A 25,654-nucleotide genomic window follows, 5' to 3' on the forward strand; every position below is an offset into this window, starting at 1 on the left:
GATGCCATGCTTAACTGGAGCCAGTGTAGTAGGTCAAGTTCAGGGGTGATGAATGAATGAGACGGTGCAGATTAGGATATGGGCAGCAGAGTTTTGGAAACACTTGAGTCTGTGGAAGGTGGAAGTTAGGAGGCTGGCCAAAAGTGCATTAGAATAGTCAGGTCTAGAGGTAACAATTCATGGGTGAGGGTTTCAGCAGCTGATGAGCTGAGGCAGGGGCAGAATTGGGCAATTTTTTAAAAAAATTCATTCATGGGATGTGGGCTTCGCTGACTTGGCCAGCATTTATTGCCCATCCCTAGTTGCCCTTGAGAAGGTGGTAGTGAGCTGCTGCCTTGAACCACTGCAGTCCATATGGTGTAGGTACACCCACAGTGCTGTTAGGGAGTTGCAGGATTTTTACCCAGCAACAGTGAAGGAACGGCAATATATTTCCAAGTCAGGATGGTGACTGACTTGGAGGGGAACTTCCAGGTGGTGCTCTTGTCCTTCAAGATGGTAGTGGTCGTGGGTTTGGAGTGGAAGTAATTTTTATGTCCCAGCTTCTGGAACCTTCTCAGTATCTCTGCTTTATCATCCCCCACTCTGCTCTTAAAAACCTCCTTGTGATGCTTTTAATACATTGTTTGCTCCTGTTCAGTGTCCTCATTTTCTGCTGTTTTGTAAAATGCCCTGCCATGTATCTGTATGAAATGAACACTATATAGATGTAGGTAGAAAATGTGTGTATTATATAAGTAGGAAATGAGAAAGATAGATTTCTTTTGACATAGATTACTATTCACATTAAGTTATTCCATTTCAGCTTTTGCAGTGACTCTTACCTGACACGAGAAACCATCCTTTTAATTCTCTTTCCACAAGTTCATGAAGACCTGTTGTTTGTTAGAGACAATCATCATCAATTAGCTGCATTTGAAACCATTATGTATCTAAATTTATATCAAAGGAACCTTGATTTGGATGCTGATCTCGAGAAATTGAAGACTGGTTGCATTAATCGATGAAAGAACACTTTACACTGAAATCATTGGAAAAAAGTTTATCTTAATCCAAAGAACACCACATTTAATAAATTCTAAACACCACCTTAGCCTCACATTCTGATATTCTTATATGACACTTGAGAAAATAGTAATTCTGCTCCATCAGAAAGAACTGCTGAGTCAGTTAATTTCTTTCACATTAAAATTGAAATATCACTAAGGATGTTTCAGTAAAGACTTTGAGGTGATCTAATGGCAGTTTTCAAGGGAATTGGCAAGATTTAATTCAGGCAAATTGTTCATTTGTAATACAGGATTCAAATGCCAGGGTAATTATCCAAAGTTAATAAGTTATGAATTAAAAGGAAACCAGAGAGAACTTTTCCACCCAAACAACAATAGACCGGTGGCCTAAATACCAGGGAAGGCCATTAAAGCAAGCTGCCTAATTATGTTTGGGGCAATTAGATACATTTCTAAAAGGGGAAAAAGTTCTGTTATTGGGTCAAACTTCTATAGGTTCTGGTTATGTAAATTTGTGACTCTCAACTTTTAAACATTCAATATGTAGGCACACACTTGTAGCTTGCAATTTTCATCTCAAATTGAAGCTTAGAAATAATTCAAAAGTCAAAGTTTCAATTAGTCGTCAATTTTAGGAGAAGCTTTGACTGTTTTTCTTTCCTTTTCCCCAGACATTGTCGGTTTCTATGCTGTTACGTTACTCTCACCATCAGATCTTTGTCTTTATTGGTAAGTTTGTGTCTTAAGGTTTCTTCATTGTGAGCTTTGCATAAAGAGAACAGGAAGTGGCGCTTCTTTATTTAAAAATGTTAATTTGATCAGTTCTTGCCCAAGTGCTGACATGGTTTAAGCACAAATTCATAAAACAAGCCCTAATTTCCAATTTTCCTTTATGTACATTCAAGTTAAGCCGTAGAATACTAACATGAGTAATTATTGCCTGGTGTAATGTTTCACTTGAATTCAAACAGGGGTTGACCTGTTTATGATAAAGTAAAAAGTATCGCCATTAAAATAACAGAAAAAAAGAAAGTCTTGCACTTATATAGTGCTTTTCACGACTGCCAGACGTCTCAAATACTTTACAGTCAATGAAGCACTTTTTTGAAGTGCAGTCACTGGTGTAATGTAGAAAATGCGGCAGCTAATTTGCACTCAGCAAAACTTCCTCAAACATCAATGTGATAATAACCAGATAAGCTTTTTTTTTGTGATGTTAATTGAGGGATAAATATGAGCCAGGACACCACGGATAACTCCCCTTCTCTTCTTTAAGATAGTGCCATGGGATCAAATGGGGCCTTGGTTTAACCTCTCACCCAAAATACAGCATCTCTGACAGTACAGCTCTCCCTCAGCACTGCACTAGAGACAGCCTTCATTTTTACACTCAAGCCTAGGAGTGGGATTTAACTCGTAACTGAGCCATGGCTGACACAGCTAGAAGAAATGTCACAATACTGTTCAGTGTTCCATATGTTTCCAACTCAGTGTAATTTCAAGCTCTGTGTCCTTGTACATGCATGTGTTACCCTCCATGCTCTGGGACAGTTGTCTATGCAGTTTCCATACACCTATAACATCATATTTTGACTCAAAGTATGTTTCTCGGTTTATTTTTGTGCCATTTCAGCTTTTATTTTTCTCATAAATCTTTTTGGAGTGGTTGGAAGGAAAAGGGAAAATAATTGCACATGTAAGTCTTTAATGCGACAGACATTTGCTTCACCTATTTATGTCCATTAAGCTGGTTTGAAGTGCACTTGCATTTCATCTCCAATGTGCCCCTCCATAGATATCAATCCCTATTAGAGGTGGAGCACTCTTAGTGTAGGAAGTTATTTTGATCTTGTCTCCATTCTCTGCAACCTCATAGATTATTACACAGCTGACCCAGTCAGGCGCTTGCTTCTAACAGTAACTGGCAACCCTGGGACCAGTAGGTCATATCAGAAGTCTGGTTGAATGACTTTTAGGATAATGTCCAAGGTAGATACTTGTATTCAAGGGTTGACCCATGATAGATCTTATTTGTAATACATACAAAGCATTGCTAAGCACATTGGCCTGTAACTTCTGAGCTCCAGGGTGTCATAACCAGCAATCCCCCTACACACACACACACACACACACCCCCCCCACCCCACTCCCCACTCCCCCAATCCACTGGCCACCAACCACCCCCCTCCACAGCAAGGGAGAGCATGAAAAGTGAATAGGCAAGCAAAGCGAAACTATAACATTAAATTACCAAGGGACATGAGACATAATAATCAAATATTGTACAAAAGTACAGTACATAAAAGTTGGGATGGGAATAGGGTCACTAAGATATGAACAGGATGAATTTACAGTCAGTGATAATGAAACATGAGAAATATTAAATCAGGCTTGTCTAACCTTTTCACTTGGTGGGACCACATTTCTATTTTCTTTCACTCAAGGGGCTGAGCAAATTTCAGAATGATAATAAAAGCAAAAATGCCTGGAAAAACTCAGCAGGATAATGTTTGGCACAGCACTAAATGTGAATTTCAAAATAAAGTTGAGGTATGAAGAAAAGAAGCAACTTGCTGAGCAAAAATAAAGCAATGTCAAAGAATTAAATTGATAATTAGAGTAATTAATGAAGATCATCATTAGAGTGAGGGAGACAGACTGTTTCCGGCTCACTCCAAAATCGCATAATGCTCACTCACCCAGCTTATGAGTGGATGTGATTATGTGTGGGGGTGAGGTTGAGACTGAGAGTGAGCCAGACACACACGCACTCCCTCGCCCCCTCCTCCGCCCCAAAATACCTGAGTTTCCAGAATCCACTTGCCACCAGTGCTACTATCAGCAGCAACGGTAGGCGAGGAACATCCTTGAGGGGTGTGCAACCTGCAGGCCGGCATGGTCCAGACGTATTACATTCAGCATTTTAACAGAATCTTGGAAAGATATAACAGAGGACGTAGTGCCAGTGAACTGGTGGATAGGTAATGTAACACCTATATTTAAGAAGGGAGATGGAACATATCTAAGGAAATGTAGACCAGTAAACTTAACATCAGTTATGGGGAAAATAATGGAATCCCTACTAAAGCAGAAAATGAAAAAATATTTAGAAACCAAAAATATTATAATGAAGAGTCAGCATGGATTTCAAAAGGGAAAGTCACTTGACCAATGTCATCAAATTCTTGACGAGGCAGCAGAGAGTTGACTAGGATAATGGAATAGATGTAATATACCTGTAATAATAAGACTTGCATTTATTTTGAGCTTTTCACGGCTACCAGACGCCTGAAAGCATTTTACAGCCAATTAAGTACTTTGAAAGTGTTGTAATGTTGGAAACCTGACAGCTAATTTGTGCACAGCAAACTCCCATAAACAGCAATATGATAATCAGTTTTTGTAATGTTAATTAAGAGATAAATGCTGGACAGGACACCAGGAAGAACTCTCTCCACTTGAAAATAGTGCCATGGGATCTTTTATGTCCACCTGAAAGGGCAGATGGTGCCGTGGTTTCATGTCTCATCCAAAAGATAGCACCTCCCTAGTTTAATCTGAGTTGGACTTGAACCCGCAACCTTCTGATTCAGAGGCAGGAGTGCTACTAACTGAGCCATGGTGAAAGGCCTTTGATAAGGTGTCACAAAGGCCAATGGAATAAAAGTGATAGTGGCAGCATAGAAATTGACTAAGAGACTGGAAACAGTAGTGGTGAACGGCTATTTTTCAGACTAGAGAAAGATATACAGCGATGTTCCTCAGGGGTTGATACTGGGGCCACTGCTTTTCTTAATATACATTAATGACTTGGACTTGTACAGGACACAATACAAAATTTACAGATGACACAAAACTTGAAAGTATAGCGAACTGGAGATAGTGATAGACTTCAAAAGGATATAGGCAAGCTTGTGGAATGGGCAGACACTTGGCAGATGAAATTTAACGCAGAGATGTACAAAGTTATACATTTTGGTTGGAATTACGAAGAAAGGCAATATAAACTAAAGGGTACAATTCTAAAGAGGGTGCATAAACAGGGAGACATATATGTGCACAAATCATTGAAGGTGGTAGGACTGGTTAAAAGGGCATTACTAATAGAGGCTTAGAGTGCAAAAGCAAGGAAGTTTGGTGATGAACCTTTAAAGAACACTGGTTCGGTCTCAACTGGAGAATTGTCCAATTTTGGGCACTGCTCTTTAGGAAGGGCGTGAAGACTTTAGAGAGAGTACGGAAAAGATTTACGAGAATGGTTTCAGGGTTGAGGGATTTCAGTCACATGGATAAATTGGGTGGGGGGGGTGGGGAGGTTGGCATCATTCTCTTTAGGGAATAGAAGTTTGAGAGGAGTTTTGATAGTGTTCAAAATGATGAGGGGGCCTAGACAGACTACATAGACGGAAACTGTTCCTATTGGCGGAAGGGTGGAGAACCAGAAGACACAGATTTGAAGTGATTAGCAAAATAGCCAAAGGTGACATGAGAAACTTTTTTGCACTCACTCACTTTGAGGTCAACTCATTACGCGAGTAGCAGCAAATTTCTTACCATCAAAGGGGGTTGACTTATATGCCAAATGGTGGCCTAAACATGAATTTTGGCACTGAATAAAATGGGGTCTTCTTATACGCCAGGGCGACATATACGTCATGATCAGTGTGTATATTTTGGTAATAAAAATAAGAAGGCCACGTATTAACTGAAAAGTAAGAATTAAATGATGTAGAGGAGCAAAGAAATTGTGGAGTACAAATACACAAATCGCTAAAAGTAGCACTGCAGATTAAAACCATTTTTTTAAAAAAGAAACCAGGCACTAGGGTTTATTTCTAGAGAGATAGAATTGAAAAGTAGATAACTTAAGCTAAACTTGTATTGAACTTTGGTTAAACCACACTTGGAATACAGTGTACAATTCTAGTCGGCATATTATAAAAGAGATATAGAGGGACTGGTGATGGTACAAAAAAAAGTGTTACAAAAATGATACCAGAAATGCAAAGTTATATCTGTTGGAAAAGGATGAACAGGCTTGAAAAGAGGGTTGACCTATTAGAGGGATTTAAAATTATGAAAGGTTTTTCGAGTAGGCGGGGGAGAATGTTTTCATATGTGGGTAAGAGCAAACTAAAGGCCATCAATATAAGATAGTCGTTAAGAAATTAAATGGGGAATTCAGAAGAAACTTTTTTGCTGAGAAAATGGTGATTAGTATAGATGCATTTCAGGGGAGGCTAAATAAGCACATCAGGGAGAAGGGAATAGAGGTTTATACTGATAGAATTAGAGAAGAAAAGACAGGAGGACGCTCAGGTGGAGCACATACGGCATGAAGTAGGGCTAGGTAAAATAATAATGTTTTTTCCCCTCCCGCATTATATTTTTATCACACAGCGTGCATCATAGTTCCAGAAATTGCAAGTGTGGTGCTGTGCCCCAACGAATTGGAAATAAAATGGCTTGTGCATTTGAAAAGGAGCCATAAAGTCTAATATAAGACCTGAAACATGAGCATGATGTATTTTCAATTAATGAACTTTTTTCTTTCAGTTGATTTGTTGCAGATGTTGGAGATGAACATGACAATTGCATTTCCTGCAGCTCCTTTACTTACTGTGATACTAGCACTTGTTGGTAAGAATGTTTTGTGTTGAGTAGCATTTTTGTTGCTGTTCCTGTCTTTTTAATGAATCTAAAATGAATATGGAAAGCTGCATGCTTAATAGCAAGAAATACATGAAGAATCAGAAGAAGTTTCCATTGGTAACAGTTGATTCATCCTCGCCTGAAAGAAAGAGCAGTTAATATTTTGGATGTGAGCTCTTCTGATGTAAGGTCCCACAAACATTGACCATCTCACTTTAAGATGTTAGCTAACCCTCTTGCGTATTTCAAGCATTCCCTGTTTTTATTTAAAATTACCAGCATCCTGTGTAAAATGATGATGCACTGTGATGTCTTCAGAAGCAGTTTGACTGGTGCAGTACAACAATGCACAGTGTGGCTGTTACAAGCCAGTTATTCCCCTGCAATTCTGAAACTGCCATCAATATAATTAGGTAAGTAATTGGTATCTTAACAGAGAAAGAAAACTTGAAAATCTGAAAACAGGAAATGCACAGCAGGTGTATGAAAGAGAAAGACAGGTTAACATTTTGTTTGGAACCAAGTCATGATAGGAACCATACAAAGAATAATAGTTGGAGATAGAAAGTCCTGAGATGTTCTTGTGTCTTCAGTTTACTGGATAGCATAGCTTGAATTTTGTCACCAGCCTACCCCTATTGCATTAGAAATAATGAATCCTAGTGCAAATTGATGAGTAACTATTCAATATAATTAAAATTATGCATATCCTGTCAGTTATGCACCACATTCAAATCGGCTCAAATCTCATTCAAAAAACAGCATCAAATCAGCTCCTTGGACAGAGAGCCTACCTTTAAGGAATTAATAAGCATGCATGCAAGCAATAAATCAAAAAGAAGGCAGTTCTACCAGGACTTGTATGCATTCAGTCCTGCCTAAAGCAGGAGTTCAGGAGATGTCACAGAACTAATGTAATTATTGTGAACATAAATAGCATAGACTTTCCCTATCATTTTCTCTATTTGGGTAACAGCTATTGTATGTGGTGCATGTATCAAAGTAATCAATTGGCATTGGAGTAAAAACCTTCATATGTTGGCCTGGGCAACTCTTACCTGACCAATCTTCCAGGAAAGGAGCACTGATGGATTCTGTCTCAACTGGCCACAAAAGCATCAACTGAAACTTCAGCTCTAATGCAGATAGAAGGTTGCATTTTTTTCTGCAGCAGCATGTGCTTTAAATTTCAATTGACCAGCTTGATGCAAATGGAGAGTTTGGATTTTATTGCTTGAAATCTTCATGGAACCTGCAATCCCACATTAAGGTTCTGACACTATTGTGATCATATCATCACTGGCTGAAATGCAGCACTACTTCCCATCTAGTTCCCATCAGGTGGCACCCATCTAGGGCCTTGAAGCCCTTGAGATGGATTTTTGGGGGCAGTTTCGCTGTTGAAGAATAATCTAAGTGGGCAGGATTCACCACTGTCAGCAGTACAAACTGTTGGCTTTTGCAAAACATTCTATGCATTTTTTTTTAAATCATGTAGCCTTTAGCAAGAGCAAGGAAGCCTCTTACAGAGTTTGTAAATATTAGAAAATAAAAAATAGTTGCTTCTAAATAGTATTTTATTGCACTCTTAGGATGTTCCAAAGCATTTCACATCTAATGAATGATTTTTTGAAATGTAATCACATTATAAGCTTGTGATTACATTTTCATTCCATACAGCATATATTTAAAATATAAATGTGTGAACGTAAGAGCATTGTGTAGCCTTATCCTGAATTATTCTTTAAGATTTAATAGTTTAATCATTCCCAAACTCCCAGATGCCCCAGTGCAAAATATGCCCACATATTTGAATATGCCCAACTACTAAAGAATATGTTCCTGTTATGCATACAAAAGAGCCAGATCTGGTTTTTAAATGATTGCTACGTTTCATCATCAACAAGGGAAAGGAGTTCTCATCTGAGATTACCTTTTATTTTCCATTCTTCTTCAGTTTGAATTTTCTTTTTAATTTTGGTCACTCATTTTAGATCTCTCCTTGGTTGCCAAGTACAGCTGTGTTTCTTCCTCATTATGTTTACTGCCCCACTCATTATCTTAGTCTAGTGTCAACTGTGTTTTTTGGGCAGTGTTCTCCCTTCTCATACTGAAGGTGTGCTAGGAAACCTTATCAGAGTTGCTGGTGGATGTCTAAAACCACACCCTTGTGTTTCTTAGTTACTGGTCATTTGCTTAATAATTATACTAAATGGCAAGCTCTTTTATTGTCACCTACAAATTTTGTGTTCCTTTGAAATGCTCTAAAATGGGAGAAGATTTCACAACACCATATCTTTTGTGGGAATGTACACTATTTGACAAAATAAATCACTCCTGTGAAAAACAAACCAGCTTATTTGGGAAATAAAAACACACAGTGAATTTTCTGTGCTTGTCACATTGCAGCCAGCCAACTGTTCTATAGGCCAAGGGGAAATAAAGCACCCATCTTAAAAACAGTATGGGCCCCGAAATTCCTTTTGAATTGGGATGGAAGTTATGTGGGGTATTTATATTTCAGATAAGGCATTCTTGTCCATAATATTGCTGATTGGCTTTCTGTTAATTTTTAAATCTTCAATTGCAATTTTTGCAAGTAACATTTTGAAATTGTGGAGTTTTGCAGAGGTTTGTGTTTAATTTTTTAAATATTTAACAAAAATCATTTTAAATAAACAGGCTTGCCTGATCTACCTTTTCCCTGATGTTTGTTGTATTTTCTCCCTCTAGGAATGGAAGCCATAATGTCTGAATTCTTCAATGACACAACTACAGCATTTTACATTATTCTAATCGTTTGGCTTGCAGACCAGTACGATGCGATTTGCTGTCACACTAACACCAGCAAACGACACTGGCTCAGGTGGGTTTTAATCAAGATCAAGGTCTGAACTACTTGTGATTTCAAAAATGTTTTAGATTCTTTTTGTTTTTATCCCTTATATTTTGCTCACTTAGCCTCACTCCTTAATGGAAGAGACATTCACTGTCAAACTCATGCATGAATAATGGATATGTGGGCAGAGAATGGAGGAAAGCAAGTTTTCTGGGAACAATACTCCAGTAAGGCCAGTGCCTTCAGGAGAAAAAGTGATATAAAACTATTGAAGGAATTTAAAAAGGTTCCTAATTTAGGTCAGGGTGGCATAAACAGTATTAAAGGTTCTACTAACTTCCTGTTAAAAGACATTAGAACCACTGAAGTGTTCAGCACTGAGGCCATTTGGTCCATTTTGTCTGTGCTAATCGTTTGGTAAAATTTCACGGCAACTTGTTGCAAAGTTCTGTATCCCCAATATCACAATTGAGATCATGAGCTCCCTGTTTTGAGGTTCCGAGCTTTTACAACAAAGTGGCAAGGCATAAGTTCAGCACATTAACAAGATAGTTTTTGAATTTGTGTGTGGGATCTTCCATGAACCCATATTATAATTTCCAGATAAACAATATCAGCTACTCAAAGGAAAATACAAAATCTGATGGCTTGGCAGACTCTTGGAGCCCAGAAACCCTAGTAAGAAAGCCTGTGCATCAAAGCACTGGAATGCCTTGATTTTCAGCATTCCTTAATGAACTGCATTGAAGTAGAGGAAAATGCAGGCTGTGAAGAGAACCGAGCAGTGGGATTCATTTTGAATTGTGCTAGCAAAAAACGAGCACAAACAAAATGGACCAGATGACCTCTGCTGTGGTTTTAATGTGTCTTAACAGGAAGTTAGTACAACCTTTAATGCTGTTTATGCCATCATGATCTAAATTAAGAACCTTTTAAATTGCTCCAACAGTTTTATTTCACTTTTTCTCCTGAAGGCACAGGCCGTATGTTTTTCAGAAAACTTGCTTTCCTCTATTTCCTGGGCTTGAATAACCATTATTCACGCATGTGTTTGACAGTGAGTGTCAGCCAGGCTGTTTAACTGTGGTGGACAATACAATGTACTTCCATTCATCCATCCTCACTCAATGCAATGTACTTCCTTCCACCCACCCTCGCTCAACATGCATACATGCACACACCTACATACACACATGCACAAGGCCTCTGTCTAGTGATGAAAAACGGAGACTGTGGATGATTTCCCCCTCACTAGCCAAAGGGCAAAGAGACCTTTGTAACACCCTTCACATCCTCCACCCCCATCTCCACTGTCTTCACCCCCCACCCCCCCCCTCCCAGCCATCTTCACCCCTCCACCCCACCCACCAAACCCCACCGTAGTTGAGATCAGCTAACTCATTCCAGACAGGGTTGCCAATCATATGAACCCTGAGAAGTGATGCATTTCTTCTGGGCCCTAGATCCTAAATATTAAATCTGTTGTTTATGTGATTATAAGATCGACCCACTATACAAAGCAGTATTTCAGAGCTGTAGAAACTTTGAGAGATGTTTATTTTAAAATCTCTGGCATTCGGAAATTCTGTTTAAGTTTGTGTCTCAACTTGCTTGCTCTGAAGGGCTAATGTGTGTCCTTCAATCAAACTTTTAAGAATGAACATTTTTTTTTGCAGATTCTTTTACCTTTATCACTTTGCATTTTATGCCTATCATTACCGCTTCAATGGGCAGTACAGCAGTTTGGCTTTGGTAACGTCATGGCTCTTTATACAGGTATATTCTTGGAGTTCTTTATTTTTCTTCCCATCACTCCTGAATGTATTGTGTCTCATGTTCTATTGAGAAGTAAAATCTCCACAGGAAAAGTAATCTATCTGTAGCTAACTAAAGAGGTCGAGGATAGTATAAGATTAAAGGAATAGGTGTATAATGTTGCCAATAAGGGTTATAAGCCTGGTGATTGGGAGAATTTTAGAAACCAGCAAAGTTTGACCAAAAAATTGATAAAGAGGGAGAAAATAGAAATTAGATTAAACTAGCAAGAAGCATGAAAGAGGAGATAGAGAAAGGTCTTCTACAAGTGCGTAAAAAGGAAGATTGTAGCAAAAGTAAACGTAGAACCTTTAGAGGCTGATGTAGAAGGAATTATAATGGGGAGTAAGGAAATGGCAGAGACCATCAAACATTTTGTCTGTCACAGTAGAAAACACAGAAATCATACCAGAAAAATATGTCTAATATGACTAAGGAACTTAAAATAATTAGTATTCATGAAGAAAAAGTACTGGAAAAATTAATGGGACTAAATGCAGATAAATTCCCTGGACCTGATGGCCTATATCCTGGGATTCCAAAAAAGATGGCTGCAGGAATAGTGGATGCATTGTTTTGACCTTCCAAAATTCCCTGGATTCTCAAATGGTCTTGGTGAATTAGAAGATAGAAAATAAAGCAGTGCTATTCAAGAAAGATGGGTAATAGAAAACAGAGAACTACAAACTAGTTAACCTGGCAGAGCATTACTGTTAAATCCGATAGACATCAGACTCAATCCAACAGGAATCATTGGTTAACGATTAGAAGTGGCAGACCCAGCCCCAGATCACTGAGGCCAATTGTACTATTCCTACTGTTGCTACATCTAAGATTGACTAACTCAGCACAGTCTGCTTTGATTCTGCCCTGGACAGTGCCTTCTAACACTTTTTACAGGAGTTTGATAGATATGTCCATTGATTTAGTGTGAGAATACTGTTTATGTAGTTGTTTGTAAATGCAAATTTATATATTGTCTGCCTATTTCACAACAACTTATATTTGTATAGCACCTTTAACGTAATAAAACATCCCAAGGGGCTTCACAGGAGCATTGCAAAACAATGTGACACCAACCCACTTGAGAGATTAAGTCAGATGACCAAAAACTTGATCAAAGCGGTAGGTTTTAAGGAGTGTCTTAAAGGAGGAAAGCAAGGTAGAGAGGCAAAAAGGTGTAGAGAGGGAATTCCAGAGCTTAGAGCCTAGGCAGCAAGGCCACCAATAGTGGAGCGATTAAAGTAGATGATGCTGGAAAGTCTAGAATTAGATGAGCATAGATATCTTGGGGTATTGTGACCTGGAGCAGATTACAGACATAGGAAGGGACAAAGCCATGAAAGGATTTGAAAACAAGGATGAAAATTTTAAAATCTGCTTGATCCAGAACCAATGTAGATGAGCGAGTACACGGGTGATAGGTGAGTGAGACTTGGTGTGAGTTAAGAATGGGCAGCAGAGTTTTGGATGACTTCAGATTTAGAGGGTAGAATGTGACACGCCAACCAGGAATGCATTGGAATAGTCAAGTCTACAGGTAACAAAGGCATGAATGACGGTTTCAGCAGCAGAATAGGCTGAGACAGGGGTGAAGTTGAGCAGCATTATGGAGATGGAACTAGGCAATCTTAGTGATAACACAAATATGTGATCGGAAACTCATCTTGGAGTCAGATATGATGCCAAGATTGTGAGAAGATTGGTTTAGTCACAAGACTGTAGCCAGGGACAGGGATGGAGTTGGTGGCTAGGGTACAGATTTTGGAGTGAGAACCAGTAGAAGTGGCTTCAGTCTTCCCAATATTTAATTGGAGGAAATTTGTGCTCTTCCAGCACTGGATGTCAGATAAGTAGTCTGATAACTTAGCAACAATGGAAGAATCGGGAGAGATGATGGTGAGTTATAGCTAGGTGTCGTCAGTGTACATGTGAAAACTAATGCTGTGCTTTCAAAAGATGATGTCCGGGACCAGCATGTTGATGAGAAATAGGAATGGGCCAAGGATAGATCCTTGGGTGTCACCAGAGGTAACAGTGCAGGAATGAATAGAGAAGCCATTGCGCAACAGTTCGGGAATGAATAGAGAAGCCATTGCAAGTGATTCTCTGGCTATGATTAGAACCATATGAGAGAGCAGTTCCACCCAGCTAGATGATGGTGCAGAGGCATTGGAAGAGGATGATGTGGGGCAACTATGTCACAATCTATAGGCAAGTCGATTAGGATGAGGAGGGATAATTTACCTCTGGCACAGTCAAAGCATGTCATTTATGACTTGATCAGAACTATTTCAGTAATAGGGTGGAAATCTAATTGGATTCAAACATGGCGTTTTGGTAAAGATGGGTGTGATTTGGGGTAGGCAACACATTTAAAGACTTTTGAAAGGAAAGGGAAGTTGGAAATGTGATAGTTTGCAAGGGTCAGTGGTTGGTTTTTTGAGGAGAGGTGTGTTGACAGCAGATTCAGAAGAGAAGGACAACACCATGAGAGAGAATCATTAATAATATGGACTAAGATGGACACCAGGAGTGGTAATTAACTGGTCAGTAGTTTAGTGGGAATAGGGTTGAGAGAGCAAGATATGGGTCTCATGGACATGATGAGCTCAGAAAGGGCATGAGAAGCTACAGAAAGATGCAAGATCAGGGCTAGGGTAACAGGGAACTTTAGAGGATGCTTTGCCCAGTGGGCTAGTGGAAGAGAGGGACACAGCAGAGGCAGATGGTCTCGATCTTAATGACAAAGAAGTCAATGAACTCCTTGCACTTATTATTGGAGGAAAGGGTAGAGAAAATCGGGGAGAGGGGTTTAGGAAGACTGTTTGCAATAGAGAAAAGAAACCTGAGGTTATCTTTACATTCCAGGATTATCCAGGAATATTGAGCAGTTCTAGCAGATGAGAGCAGGACCTGATAGTGAGGCACCTTAGTCATGCAGCAAGTTGTTGAGGCGATTATTTTGTTGCAGGACTTTAGGGAATTTGTGAAATTGAAGATTGGGCAGCTGTCAACTTCCTTCATCGCTTGAGAATGGGCAGCCTTCTGTCAGGCACTAGCAGTCCATGTGACACTTCTGTTTTATGTCCCCATCCTCACTTTTTAAAAAAGACAATTGAGCAAAAACTGAATACTTAAAAGAAATTTAAACTGAAAATTTGAAATACACCAGCAATATCTGAAAAGAGGAAAGACAGCTTAACTCTTTTAATCTGAACTGTTTGTCAGAACTGGATAAGTGAGCCTTCTGACAGGTCAAAGGAAATAGGAGATCGATAGGTAGAAGTCGAGTATAAGAGCAAAATACTGCAGATGTTGGAGAACTGAAATAAAACAGTAAGTGCTGGAAGGGCTCAGCAGGCCTGGAAGCATCAGTGGAGAGAGAAACAGAGCTAACATTTCAAGTGCAATATGACTCTTCTTCAGAAGTCATATTGGACTCGAAATGGTGCTGCCAGACCTGCTGAATTCTTACAGCATTTTCTGTTCTTATATAGGTAGAAGTTGAGAGTCAGCTACACTGAGCCTGATTGCAATTAGGCATTAATGGCCTTTGAAAAGAAAACTGAAATGTCAGGTGAGAAGTTCCATGCAGGACTAAAAACAGCTGATAAATTTCAGCCTTTGTAAGACCGGTTAAAGGCAGCGTAACAATTTCAGACCCCCAGAGTTCATTCTCTGAACTTCTGCTTTGTGCTGTTTTATATATCTATATTGGCCCTACTCATTAATTGGGTGTTTTCTCCCCAGCATTCAATGATTTACTTCTTCCATCACTACGAGCTGCCTGCCATCCTTCAGCAAATTCGGATTCAGGAAATGTTGCTGCAGAACCAGCAGGCTGGGCAGGCCAACCAGACAACACTCCAGGACAACCTGAACAACAATACTGCAACAGATAGCCCACAACCAAGCCCCACAGACCCAGGCAACCCCCTCATAGCTGGTTCCGGTGCAGCCCAGCTCAGTGGCACTCCCAGTCTAGCGGACAGCATTCAGCCTGGTCGCATGCAGAATTCAAGTTCTGAGGTGACACCATTAAGTGGTGATCTGAACTGGGTGGCAGAGACGGCAGCTATCATATCAGAAGGCATTGCAGCTCCAGAAAGGAATACACCTACAGAGGGCTCCAGCAACATGATTGAGCCGCTAAGCAATACCCAGGATCTTTTAAATGATTCTGGTGCCATTGAACATATCCAACCAAGTGCAAGCCCTGAAGAAAACAAAACAGCAGTGTGTTCGTACGGTGGTGATCTTCAAACAGAAGTGGACCATGACACATTAAATTATCGTACAGCTGAGAACCAAGAGGGGGTTCTCACTAAAACTGACCATCTGGACATGTCTCCCACACAAGATAGTGAGACCTACACACTTCCATCTCTGTGTGGTAGGGACACTAGCTTTGACCAATCAGAAATAGACCATGGAAGCCAATCTGATGTTTCAAACAGTTCAGTAACAGAGACAAGTGGTCACAGCGTTTCAAGAACCTCGTGACTCTTATTTCTGTTCTATCTGGCAATTTGTTATCGGAAGACTCTTTTGCAAAGTTCTCAGCAAGTGTACGGTAGTGTTTGTGGGGGAATCGCTATTACATCGAGCGTTTTCATTTGTAAAACCAAAATATCCCAGTGCTTTCAGTTGGTTCCAGAAAATGGAGTGTGGAGAGCGAAGCAGCATGCTGTTCAGTGAGCATTAATGGTAGGAGTTCGATTGGAACAATTAACTCCTCCATTCAGTCATCCTGTCCATAATCTTCAGCATAGCTGTGTGTGTTACTGTGATATTCAAGCTACTAAGAAACACAATCGGTCTGTAAAATGAGGAAGAACTCTCCAAAAAAAAAAGAACACAGCTGGGTACAAAAAAAGGCAGTGTCTGAATGGCAGTAGAAGATGGCTTGTTCCTTTGAACTCGAGGTATACATGTAAGTTGATTCCACAGTGCAATAAGTTGATGTGTATTGATTCTATTCTGCAAAGTCTCGTTACCTGAAAGACTTTTCAGTCTTGTTTCTTGAACTGGTGCCTAAATACAGAAGAGATTTGAAAGGTAGTAGTGTCAGAAATTCCCTATAACTTCTAATAAACTTTGAACCTAACTAATTTGGATCTGATTCTGATTGATTTTTCTGTTGACAATATTGTACTTAAGTGTAATGTAAGAGTTTCTGTCTTTGTATATATTAAAATAAATGAGATCTAAACATGCTTTTGAATTACTTTATAGGTAGGTCTTACACTTTAGTGAATAACATCAATGAAAGAAAAATGTCCTCTGGCTTTAGCAAAGCACTATAAATATTTTTTGGGGTTTTTTTTTTGGAGGTGGATTTTTGGAGCCTATGAGGTAAGGGACACAAGACATCTGTATCAAACACCCTCGGGTCATGCACTGCATTGGATTAGTAATGTACTTCTACCCTGCCCCAAACTCAGAAGAGTACTAACGGCACTAGTATGAAATTTCATTCTGCAGCTCCCCTGACCCAATGTACTGAGACTGTCAATTCGCTCAGATTTCTGTTGCTCCTGTTGCAATCCATTTCTCATAGTCTCAAAGCCAAGCGATAGATTCCTTTTATTGAGTATGAGTTGGAATTCAATTCAGTTTCTGAAATTATATATCAAACAAATTACAGCACGAAAGGAAGCAATTCAACCCTACTAGCACTACTCCTTAAAGGGGACATTGTACTCTAATCCAATTTCTTTGTAATTTCCCATAACCTTTCATATTCCTCCTTTTCAAATGCCTATCCATTTTCAATATTAAAGAATCATGCCAGCTGATTATCCTTGTGTTAATAAAACCTGCCAGGTTCCAATAGACTACATGATCATGACCAAAAAGCATATCCTGTCTATTTCAATTGAGGAATTTTTCTATTCTGTGCTCTGATTACCATTTTACATTTCAGTGGTTACATTATTAAATTAAATGTACTTCTGGTTGGATTGCTCTTCAGTCACTTGCTATTAAATTGAATGTTATGTACAAGTTACAATAAAGATTGTTTAAAAAAAAAGCCACCTCTTGAAAAGTTGGTTGGCTGGCTTCACCAAGTTGCTATAAAAGTTGGATCAGCGATTTGCTTTTTAGTTAATTGGAACAGGCTGCACTCCCAAGAGCAAAAGAGCAACCTTTGAACACTACAGTGCTGCATACAAGGAACCGTTCATTTACTATACATTTAAGCTCGGAAATTAAAGTTTGCAGCATTAACTTCTGCAGCCTTAACTGGTATATGTGACAATTTTCTGCCTGCTATTTAAAAATAGAAGTTACCTGTTTACTTTGAATAGGTTAATGCCTCTGTTAAACAGTGCACAGAGGTAAGTTGCATAAACCTCTGCACTAATACTGGAAACTGTCATTCTGAGCTAACAGCATAAAAATGTCTGTGTGGAAAGAGGAAAGAAGCTATTGGTAAAAATAAATAATTATTTTGCTCCTGTACTCTATACCCCTCCTTATGAGGACCCAAATGCTGCTGTTTTTCTGGTTTCATCTACTTGTATTCACACCAGCAACTATAGCGCCTAAGAAGTAAAACATCCAAAAACACTACATGGGAGCATTGTAAGACACTGAGCCACATAAAGAGATATTAGGTCAAATGGCCAAAAGCTTGGTCAAAGTGTCTTAAAGGAGGAAAGCGATATAGAGAGGCGGAGAGCTGTAGGGAATGAATTCCAGAACTTGGGGCCTAGGCAACTGTAGGCACAGCCACTAATGTGGAGCAATTAATATTGGGAATGCACAAGAGGTCAGAAATTAGAGGAGGGCAGATATCTCAGGGTTATGGGAATGGAAGAGATTATAGAGTTAGGGAGGAGAGAGGCCATGAAGGAATTTGGAAACAAGATTGAGAATTTTAAAGTTGAGAAGTTGCTAGACCAAGAGCCAATGTAAGTCAGCAAGCACAGGTGTGATGGGGGAACGGGACTTGCTGCGTGGTAAGACATAAATGGCAGAGTTTTGGATGACCTGAAGTTTACTAATAAGGTACGATGTAGAAGAGGAACCAGGACATTCTTGGAATAGTCAGATTTAGAGGTCATGAGGGGATGAATGAGGGTTTCAGCAGTGGATGAGCTGAGACAGAGGCAAAGTCGAGCATTGTTACGGAGTTGGAAATAGGCTGTCTTAGTGATGGCATAAATATGCAGTCAAAAGCTTATCTAGACATCAAGCATGAACTAAACAGATGGTCTGGATCTCAGACTAACCAGGGGAAGGGATGGAGTTGGTAGCTATGGACTGTGGAGCAAAAGCAATGGCTTCAGTATTCCTGATATTTAAATGAAGGAGATTTCCGCTCATCCAGTAATGGGTGTCAGATAAACAACCTGATAATTTAACAACAGTGGAGGAGCTGAGAGGTGGTGGTGAGGGGGATTATGCATTTGAAGTTGGGCTCAATTTATCCTCTTCATGAACAAAGATCCCCATATTAGAACCTCTAGTGCTATTATAATTTGCATTTGTATGGAGTGCTCTGTTTTGGGACTTTTAAGACGAATTTCCACAAACTAGATTTGGAACAGAGTTGCTTTTAAATTTGGATTTTATAATAAGATGCATTTGCTTCAATTTAGAAAGTGAAAGATGGAACTGAGACAGAAGATAATTAACATGCAACTGAAAGTTGTTTCCCCCAAAGAATGTAAACAAGCAATTCATTGACTGGTCTCTATAATCAAAAATACTTTACTAGGCAGTGTGTTAAAGGGTTCTATAGCCCTGGATGCTTGACGGGGAATGTCAGGCCTTTCTTGAGATGAAAACTTTCTTTATTGAGGCTTGTGAGTCTTTGAAATTCTATATCCCAGAGGGCTGTGGATACTCAATCATTAGGTGTATTCAAGGCTGAGATTCAAAACTTTTGGACTAGGGAAGTCAGGTGATAAGCGGATTGGGCAGGAAAGTGGAGATGAGGTTGCAAATCAGCCATAATCTTATTAAATGGAGCAGGCTGGAAAGGCCGTATGGTGCAGTTCTGCTAATCTTTATTTTTTTAAGCTGTGAAAGGAGGGAATAGATGTAATTGTTGCTTGTCATTGAAATCTCAGTAGAGGATGTGTTGCTTATTTTAGTTGCTTATTTAGTAATCAGTATTAGGAGGATACAGTTGACTCAGCACTGCTAAGTAAGGAAAAGAAAATATCCATGGGCCCCACTCCTGATTGCTAGCTGATGACCCCTGCTGGCAAGTGTATCTGGGTGGGCAGTGTGTAAAATAAGATCAAGGTTGACAATGAATTTACCATGACTCCCTCTTTAGACTGAACCATGTGTAGAAGAGCCATTTTATTTTTGAAAGTGTCAATCAATTTGCAATCTGTTCCAAAAAATGGTCAACTACGAACTGCGGAGAGCAATGGTTTACCCTCTTTCAAAGAATGTTTTACAAGGCACTGCCTGTTCTTAAGCAGTTGACAATTAATTCAGGCCTCATAGTCTGACATCTCATCTTCCAGTGACTATACAAAATGTTTTGCACGTAATAAATAAGTGACTTGTCAGTAAATGTAGCAGCCATATTGGACACAGCAGGATCTCACGAATAGTACTGAAATAAATGACCAGTTAATCTGTTTTTGGTGATGCTTGTTAAGGGAAGCATGTAGCATGATTATCAAGACAACAGCTACTATTTCAGTAGTGTTAGGGATCTTCAACAGACACCCAAAACTCTGGAGCAGATAATTGGGCCCTTGGTTTAACATCTCATCCAAAGGATGGTGCTGCTGTTAGTGCAGTTTTGAGAGTACTGCGTTATCAGGCCAGACTGTATGCTCAAAAGCTCCTGAAGAATTCAATGCATAATCTTATGACTTGCTAGAGGCAGTGTTAGAAACCAAACCAACTAGCACAATAGTGAGAGCAGTCAGAAATAGCATTTATACAGTTTTCTATGCCAAAGGCTGATTATCGTTTCTCCCCTCCAGAATGAGTTCTATGCTCACCTATTGGAAAGAAATCAACTTTGAGGAATGTAACATTTCCAAGTCTAGGACCATTGTCAGCATTCAGCACTCCAAAATCATGTATAGGTGCAAAAAGTTCCTAGGTCAGATACAGCTCACGCCTAATACAGAGCAAAGCTGCTTCTACATCACCCCAACAAATAACTTCAATCCCAACTTCAGAGTGGCCTTTATTGCACTTTTCAATTTCACAGAGCAGCCTTTGGATAAAGTTATTAATTTAATGTTGAATTAGGGACAGCTTTGTGGTGCAGGCCTGGGTACAACAGAAATTGGGTTGAGACTGCCCAAACCGAGTTTTTATTAGAATACTTCCTCTTAAACAGTGGGCTAGCAATGATGATGCCAGGGATGAGAAACTATAGTTATGAGAGAAGATTTGAGACATAGGGGTTATTTGCAGTGGAGCAGAGAAGATTATGAAGAGATCTCATAGAAGATTTTTAAATTATAAAGGGTTTTAATAGAGCAATTAATGAAAGACTATTTCCTCTAGTTGGGGTGTTGATGATGAGGGGACCAACAGTTTAAAATTGCCAGAAGAATAGTGAGAATGGTTACTAATTTATTTGCACCATGGATTATTGGAGCATGGAATGCTTTGCCATCAGATGAGGCAGATTGCATTGTTTCTTTGAAGGGAAAACTAGATAAATACTTTAAACAAAAATATGGAGTAATAGGGAGTAGGGCAGTGCAATTAGTTTCAGGTTACAATAGCAAAGTGGCAGTACGGACACAGGAATGACCTGTGTTCTATACTTCTATGGTTTTATGTGATCATTCAGATTCTCTGAAAGTAGTTTGTTCTCTACATTATACTGGAGGAAAGCCCTCTCATCCACAGAAATAAATTGTGGAGATGAAGACTTTTATTTACACTATTGAAAGTCATTGTCTTCCTGCCAGTTACCTGCCCCTTTGCAGTTCTTCTAGTCTGGCGCCAACTTGTGCTAAATGATTGACAAACTAAATAAATTGATGTATTCTTGGCTCCAGGATCGGTCCATGTGGCCTTCCTGTGTGAAATGAATCTTTTTTTCCTCTCACTTCTAACTTAATCTCAGTCCTTCCCACACCTAATGAGTTTCATCCAGGATTCTTGATCACCATCAGTCAACATCATTAAAAAACATCAAGGCTTCAACTGCTTCACAAATGGCATTCCCTATATCATAAGGTCAGAACTGGGGATGTTCACTGATGCTTGCACAGTGTTTAGTACCGTTTGCAACTCCTCATACAGATGCAGTTGTGTCCATATGCAGCAAGACCTGGACAACATTCAGGCTAGGGTTGGTAGTGGCAAGTAGCATTTGCCTCACACAAGTACCAGGCAATAACAATCTATGATAAGGAAGATTTTAACCACCTCTCCTTGACATTCAAAAGTATTACTGTTGTCAAATGCCCTACCATCAACATCCTGGGGGTGGGTGTCACCATTAACCAGAAACTTAACTGAACCAGTCACATCAATACTGTGGTGGGACTCTCCTCCCCCTCCCACTCAAGTTTCTACACCATCTACAAGAACCAAGTCAGGAGGGTGATGGACAGAATACTTTCCACTTGCCTGAATGTGTACAGTTCCAACAATACACAAGAAGCTCAACACTGTCTATGACAAAGTAACAAGCTTCAGGGGAGGCGATGGCGTAGTAAACCAAAGACCCAGATTCGAATCCTGCCACAGTAGATAGTGAAATTTGAATTCAGTAAGAATCTGGAATTAAAAGTTTAATGATGACCATGGAACCATTGTTGTAAAAAACCCATCTGGTTCACTAATGCCCTTCAGGAATCTGATGTCCTTACCTGGTCTGGCACACATGTGACTTCAGACCCACAGCAAAGTGGTTGACTCTTGAATCTCCTCTGAAATGGCCTAGCAAGCCACTCAGTTGTAACAAACTGCTACAAAGTCATAAAAAAAGGTAAGAAACTGGACGGACCACCCGGCATCGACCTAGACCTTGGAAACGACCCTGCTAAGTCCTCCTTACTAGTATCTAGGGGCTAGTGCTGAAATTGGGAAATCATACCTTACAGATAATGTCCCAGACACCACCATCACCATTCCTGGATATGTCCAAAGAAGTGGCAGATGGAATACAACGTAGGGAAGTGTGAGGTCATGCGCTTTGGTAGGAAGAATAGAGGCATAGACTATTTTCTAAATGGGGAGAGAATTCAGAAATCTGGAGTGAAAAGGGACTTGGGAGTCCTAGTCCAGGATTCTCTTAAGGTTATCTTGCAGGTTGAGTCGGTAGTTAGGAAGGCAAATGCAATGTTGGCATTTATTTCGAGAGGACGTGCTGCTGAGGCTTTATAAGGCTCTGGTCAGACCACATTTAGAATATTGTGAGCAATTTTGGGTCCCGTACCTCAGGAAGGATGTGCTGGCCCTGGAGAGAGTCCAGAGGAGGTTCACGAGAACGATCCCAGGAATGAAAGGCTTAACATATGAGGAACATTTGAGGATTCTGGGTCTATACTCGATGGAGTTTAGAAGGATGAGGGGGGATCTGATTGAAACATACAGAATACTGAAAGGCCTGGATAGAGTGGACGTGGGGAAGATGTTTCCATTAGTAGGAGAGACTAGGACCTGAGGGCACAGCCTCAGAGTAAAGGGAAGACCTTTTAGAACAGAGATGAGGAGAAACTTCTTTAGCCAGAGAGTGGTGAATCTATGGAATTCATTGCCACAGAAGGCTGTGGAGGCCAGGTCATTGAGTGTATTTAAGACCGAGATAGATAGGTTCTTGATTGGTAAGGGGATCAAAGGTTACGGGGAGAAGGCGGGAGAATGGGGTTAAGAAACTTATCAGCCGTGATTGAATGGCGGAGCAGACTCGATGGGCCGAATGGCCAAATTTCTGCTCCTATGTCTTATGGTCTTATGGTCCTGTCCCACTATACAGTATACAGTCGGGAGGGAGTTGCCCTCGGAGTCCTCAACATCGACTCCGGACCCCATGAAGTGTCAAGGCATCATGGGCAAGGAAGCCTCCTGCTGATTATCATGTGCTGCCCTCCCTCAGCTGATGAATCAGTACTCCTCCACATTGAACACCACTTGGAGGAAGCACTGAGGGTGGCAAGGGCGCAGAATGTGCTCTGGTTGGGGGATTTCAATGTCCATCGCCAAGAGTGGCACCACTACTGACTGAGCTGGCCGAGTCCTAAATGACATGGGCTTGTGGCATGTGGTGAGGGAACCAATAAGAGGGAAAAACATACGTGACCTCATCCTCACTAAGCTGCCTGCCGCAGGTGTGTTTGTCCATGACAGTATCGGTAAGGGTGACCACCGCACAGTCATTGTGGAGACGGAGTCCCGCCTTCACATTGAGGATATCCTCTATCCTGTTTTGTGGCACTACCACCCTGCTAAATGGGATAGATTTAGAACAGATCTAGCAATTCAAGACTGGGCATCCATGAGGCGCCGTGGGCCATTGGCAGTAGCAGAATTGTACTCGAACACAGTCTGTAACTTCATGACCCAGCATATCCCCCACTCTATCATTACCGTCCAGCCAGGGAATCAACCCTGATCCAATGAAGGGTGCAGGAGGGCATGCCAGAAGCAGCATCAGGCATACCTAAAAATGAGATGTCAACCTGGTGAAGCTATAACACAGAGCTACTTGCATGCCAAACAACAGTTCAGCAAGTGATAGACAGAGCTAAGCGATCCCACAACCAACGGATCAGATCTAAGCATTGCAGCCCTGCCACATCCAGCTGTGAATGGTGGTGGACAATTAAACAACTCACTGGAAGAGGAGGCTCCACAAATATCCCCACCCTCATTGCTGGGGGAGCCCAGCACATCAGTGCAAAAGATAAGGCTGAAGAATTTGCTACAATCTTCAGCCAGAAGTGCTGAGTGGATGATCCATTTCGGCCTCCTCCGGAGGTCCCCAGCATTACAGATGCCAGTCTTTAGCCAATTCGATTCACTCCACGAGATATCAAGTAATGACTGAAGGCACTGGATACTGCAAAGACTATGAGCCCTGACAACATTCCAGCAATAGTACTGAAGACCTGTGCTCCAGAACTTGCCGCACCCCTAGCCAAGCTGTTCCAGTACAGCTACAATGCTGTAATCTACCCGGCTATGTGGAAACTTGCCCAGGTATGTCCTGTACACAAAAAGCAGGACAAATTCAACCCAGCCAATTACCACCCCATCAATCTACTCTCTATCACCAGTAAAGTAAAGGAATGGGTCATCAACAGTGCTATCAAGCAGCACTTGCTTCGCAATAACCCATTCATTGATGCCCAGTTTTGGTTCTGCCAGCGTCACTCAGCTCCTGATCTCATTACAACCTTGGTTCAAACATGGACAAAAGAGCTGAACTCCCGAGGTGAGGTGAGAGTGACTGCCCTTGACATCAAGGCCGAATTTGACTGAATAGGTCATCAAGGAGCCCTAGCAAAACTGGAATCAATGGGAATTGGGGGGAAACTCTCTGCTGGTTGGAGTCATACCTAGCACAAAGGAAGATGGTTGTAGTTGTTGGAGGTCAGTCATCTCAGCTCCAGGATATCACTGCAGGAATTCCTCAGGGTAGTGTCCTTGGCTCAACCATTTTCAGCTGCTTCATCAATGACCTTCCTTCCATCATATGGTCAGAAGTGGGGATGTTCGTATATGCTTGCACAATGTTCAGCATCATTTGCAACTCCTCAGATACTGAAGCAGTCCATGTGCAAATACAGCAAGACCTGGAAACCATCCATGCTTGGGTTGAGAAGTGGCAAGTGACATTCGCACCGCACAAGTGTCAGGCAATGATCATCTCCAACAAGAGAGTCCAACCATCGCCCCTTGATGTTCAATGACATAACCATCACTGAATCCTCCACTATTAACATCCTGGGGGCTTACTATTGACCAGAAACTGAACTGGACCAGCCATATAAATACTGTGAAGACAAGAGCAGGTCAGAGGCTACGGATCCTGCAACGAGTAACTCACCTCCTGACTCCCCAAAGCCTGTCCACCATCAACGAGGCACAAGTCAGGAGTGTGATAGAATACTGTCCACTTGTCTGGATGAGTGCAGCTCCCACAACACTCAAGAAGCTTGACACCATCCAGGACAAAGCAGCCCGCTTGATTGGCATCACATCCACAAACATTCACTCCCTCCACCACCAACGTACAGTAGCAGCAGTGTGTACCATCTACAAGGTGCATTGCAGGAATTCACCAAGGCTCCTTGGACAGCACCTTCCAAACCCATGACCACTACCATCTAGAAGGACAAGGGCAACAGACAGATGGGAACACCTCCACCTGGAAGTTCTCCTC

At 40.7% G+C, this 25,654-nt stretch overlaps 1 protein-coding gene across 6 annotated transcripts in view; it reads left to right on the forward strand.

Moving 5' to 3' along the window:
• Positions 1 to 16,535, forward strand: part of tmem259 (transmembrane protein 259) — a 61,510-nt gene extending 44,975 nt beyond the window's left edge. For all 6 annotated transcript variants that reach the window (XM_078555757.1, XM_078555756.1, XM_078555753.1 and 3 more), the window contains 5 exons: positions 1,682 to 1,739; positions 6,567 to 6,650; positions 9,396 to 9,528; positions 11,178 to 11,277; positions 15,070 to 16,535. In XM_078555757.1, coding sequence (XP_078411883.1) covers positions 1,682 to 1,739; positions 6,567 to 6,650; positions 9,396 to 9,528; positions 11,178 to 11,277; positions 15,070 to 15,822 — 1,128 coding nt within the window. In that variant the 3' untranslated portion in view covers positions 15,823 to 16,535. The remainder of the gene's footprint in view (positions 1 to 1,681; positions 1,740 to 6,566; positions 6,651 to 9,395; positions 9,529 to 11,177; positions 11,278 to 15,069) is intronic.
• Positions 16,536 to 25,654: the final 9,119 nt, after the last annotated feature.

Source organism: Cetorhinus maximus, chromosome 13, assembly GCF_964194155.1.
Source record: "Cetorhinus maximus chromosome 13, sCetMax3.hap1.1, whole genome shotgun sequence".
Classification (NCBI taxonomy): Eukaryota; Metazoa; Chordata; class Chondrichthyes; order Lamniformes; family Cetorhinidae; genus Cetorhinus; species Cetorhinus maximus.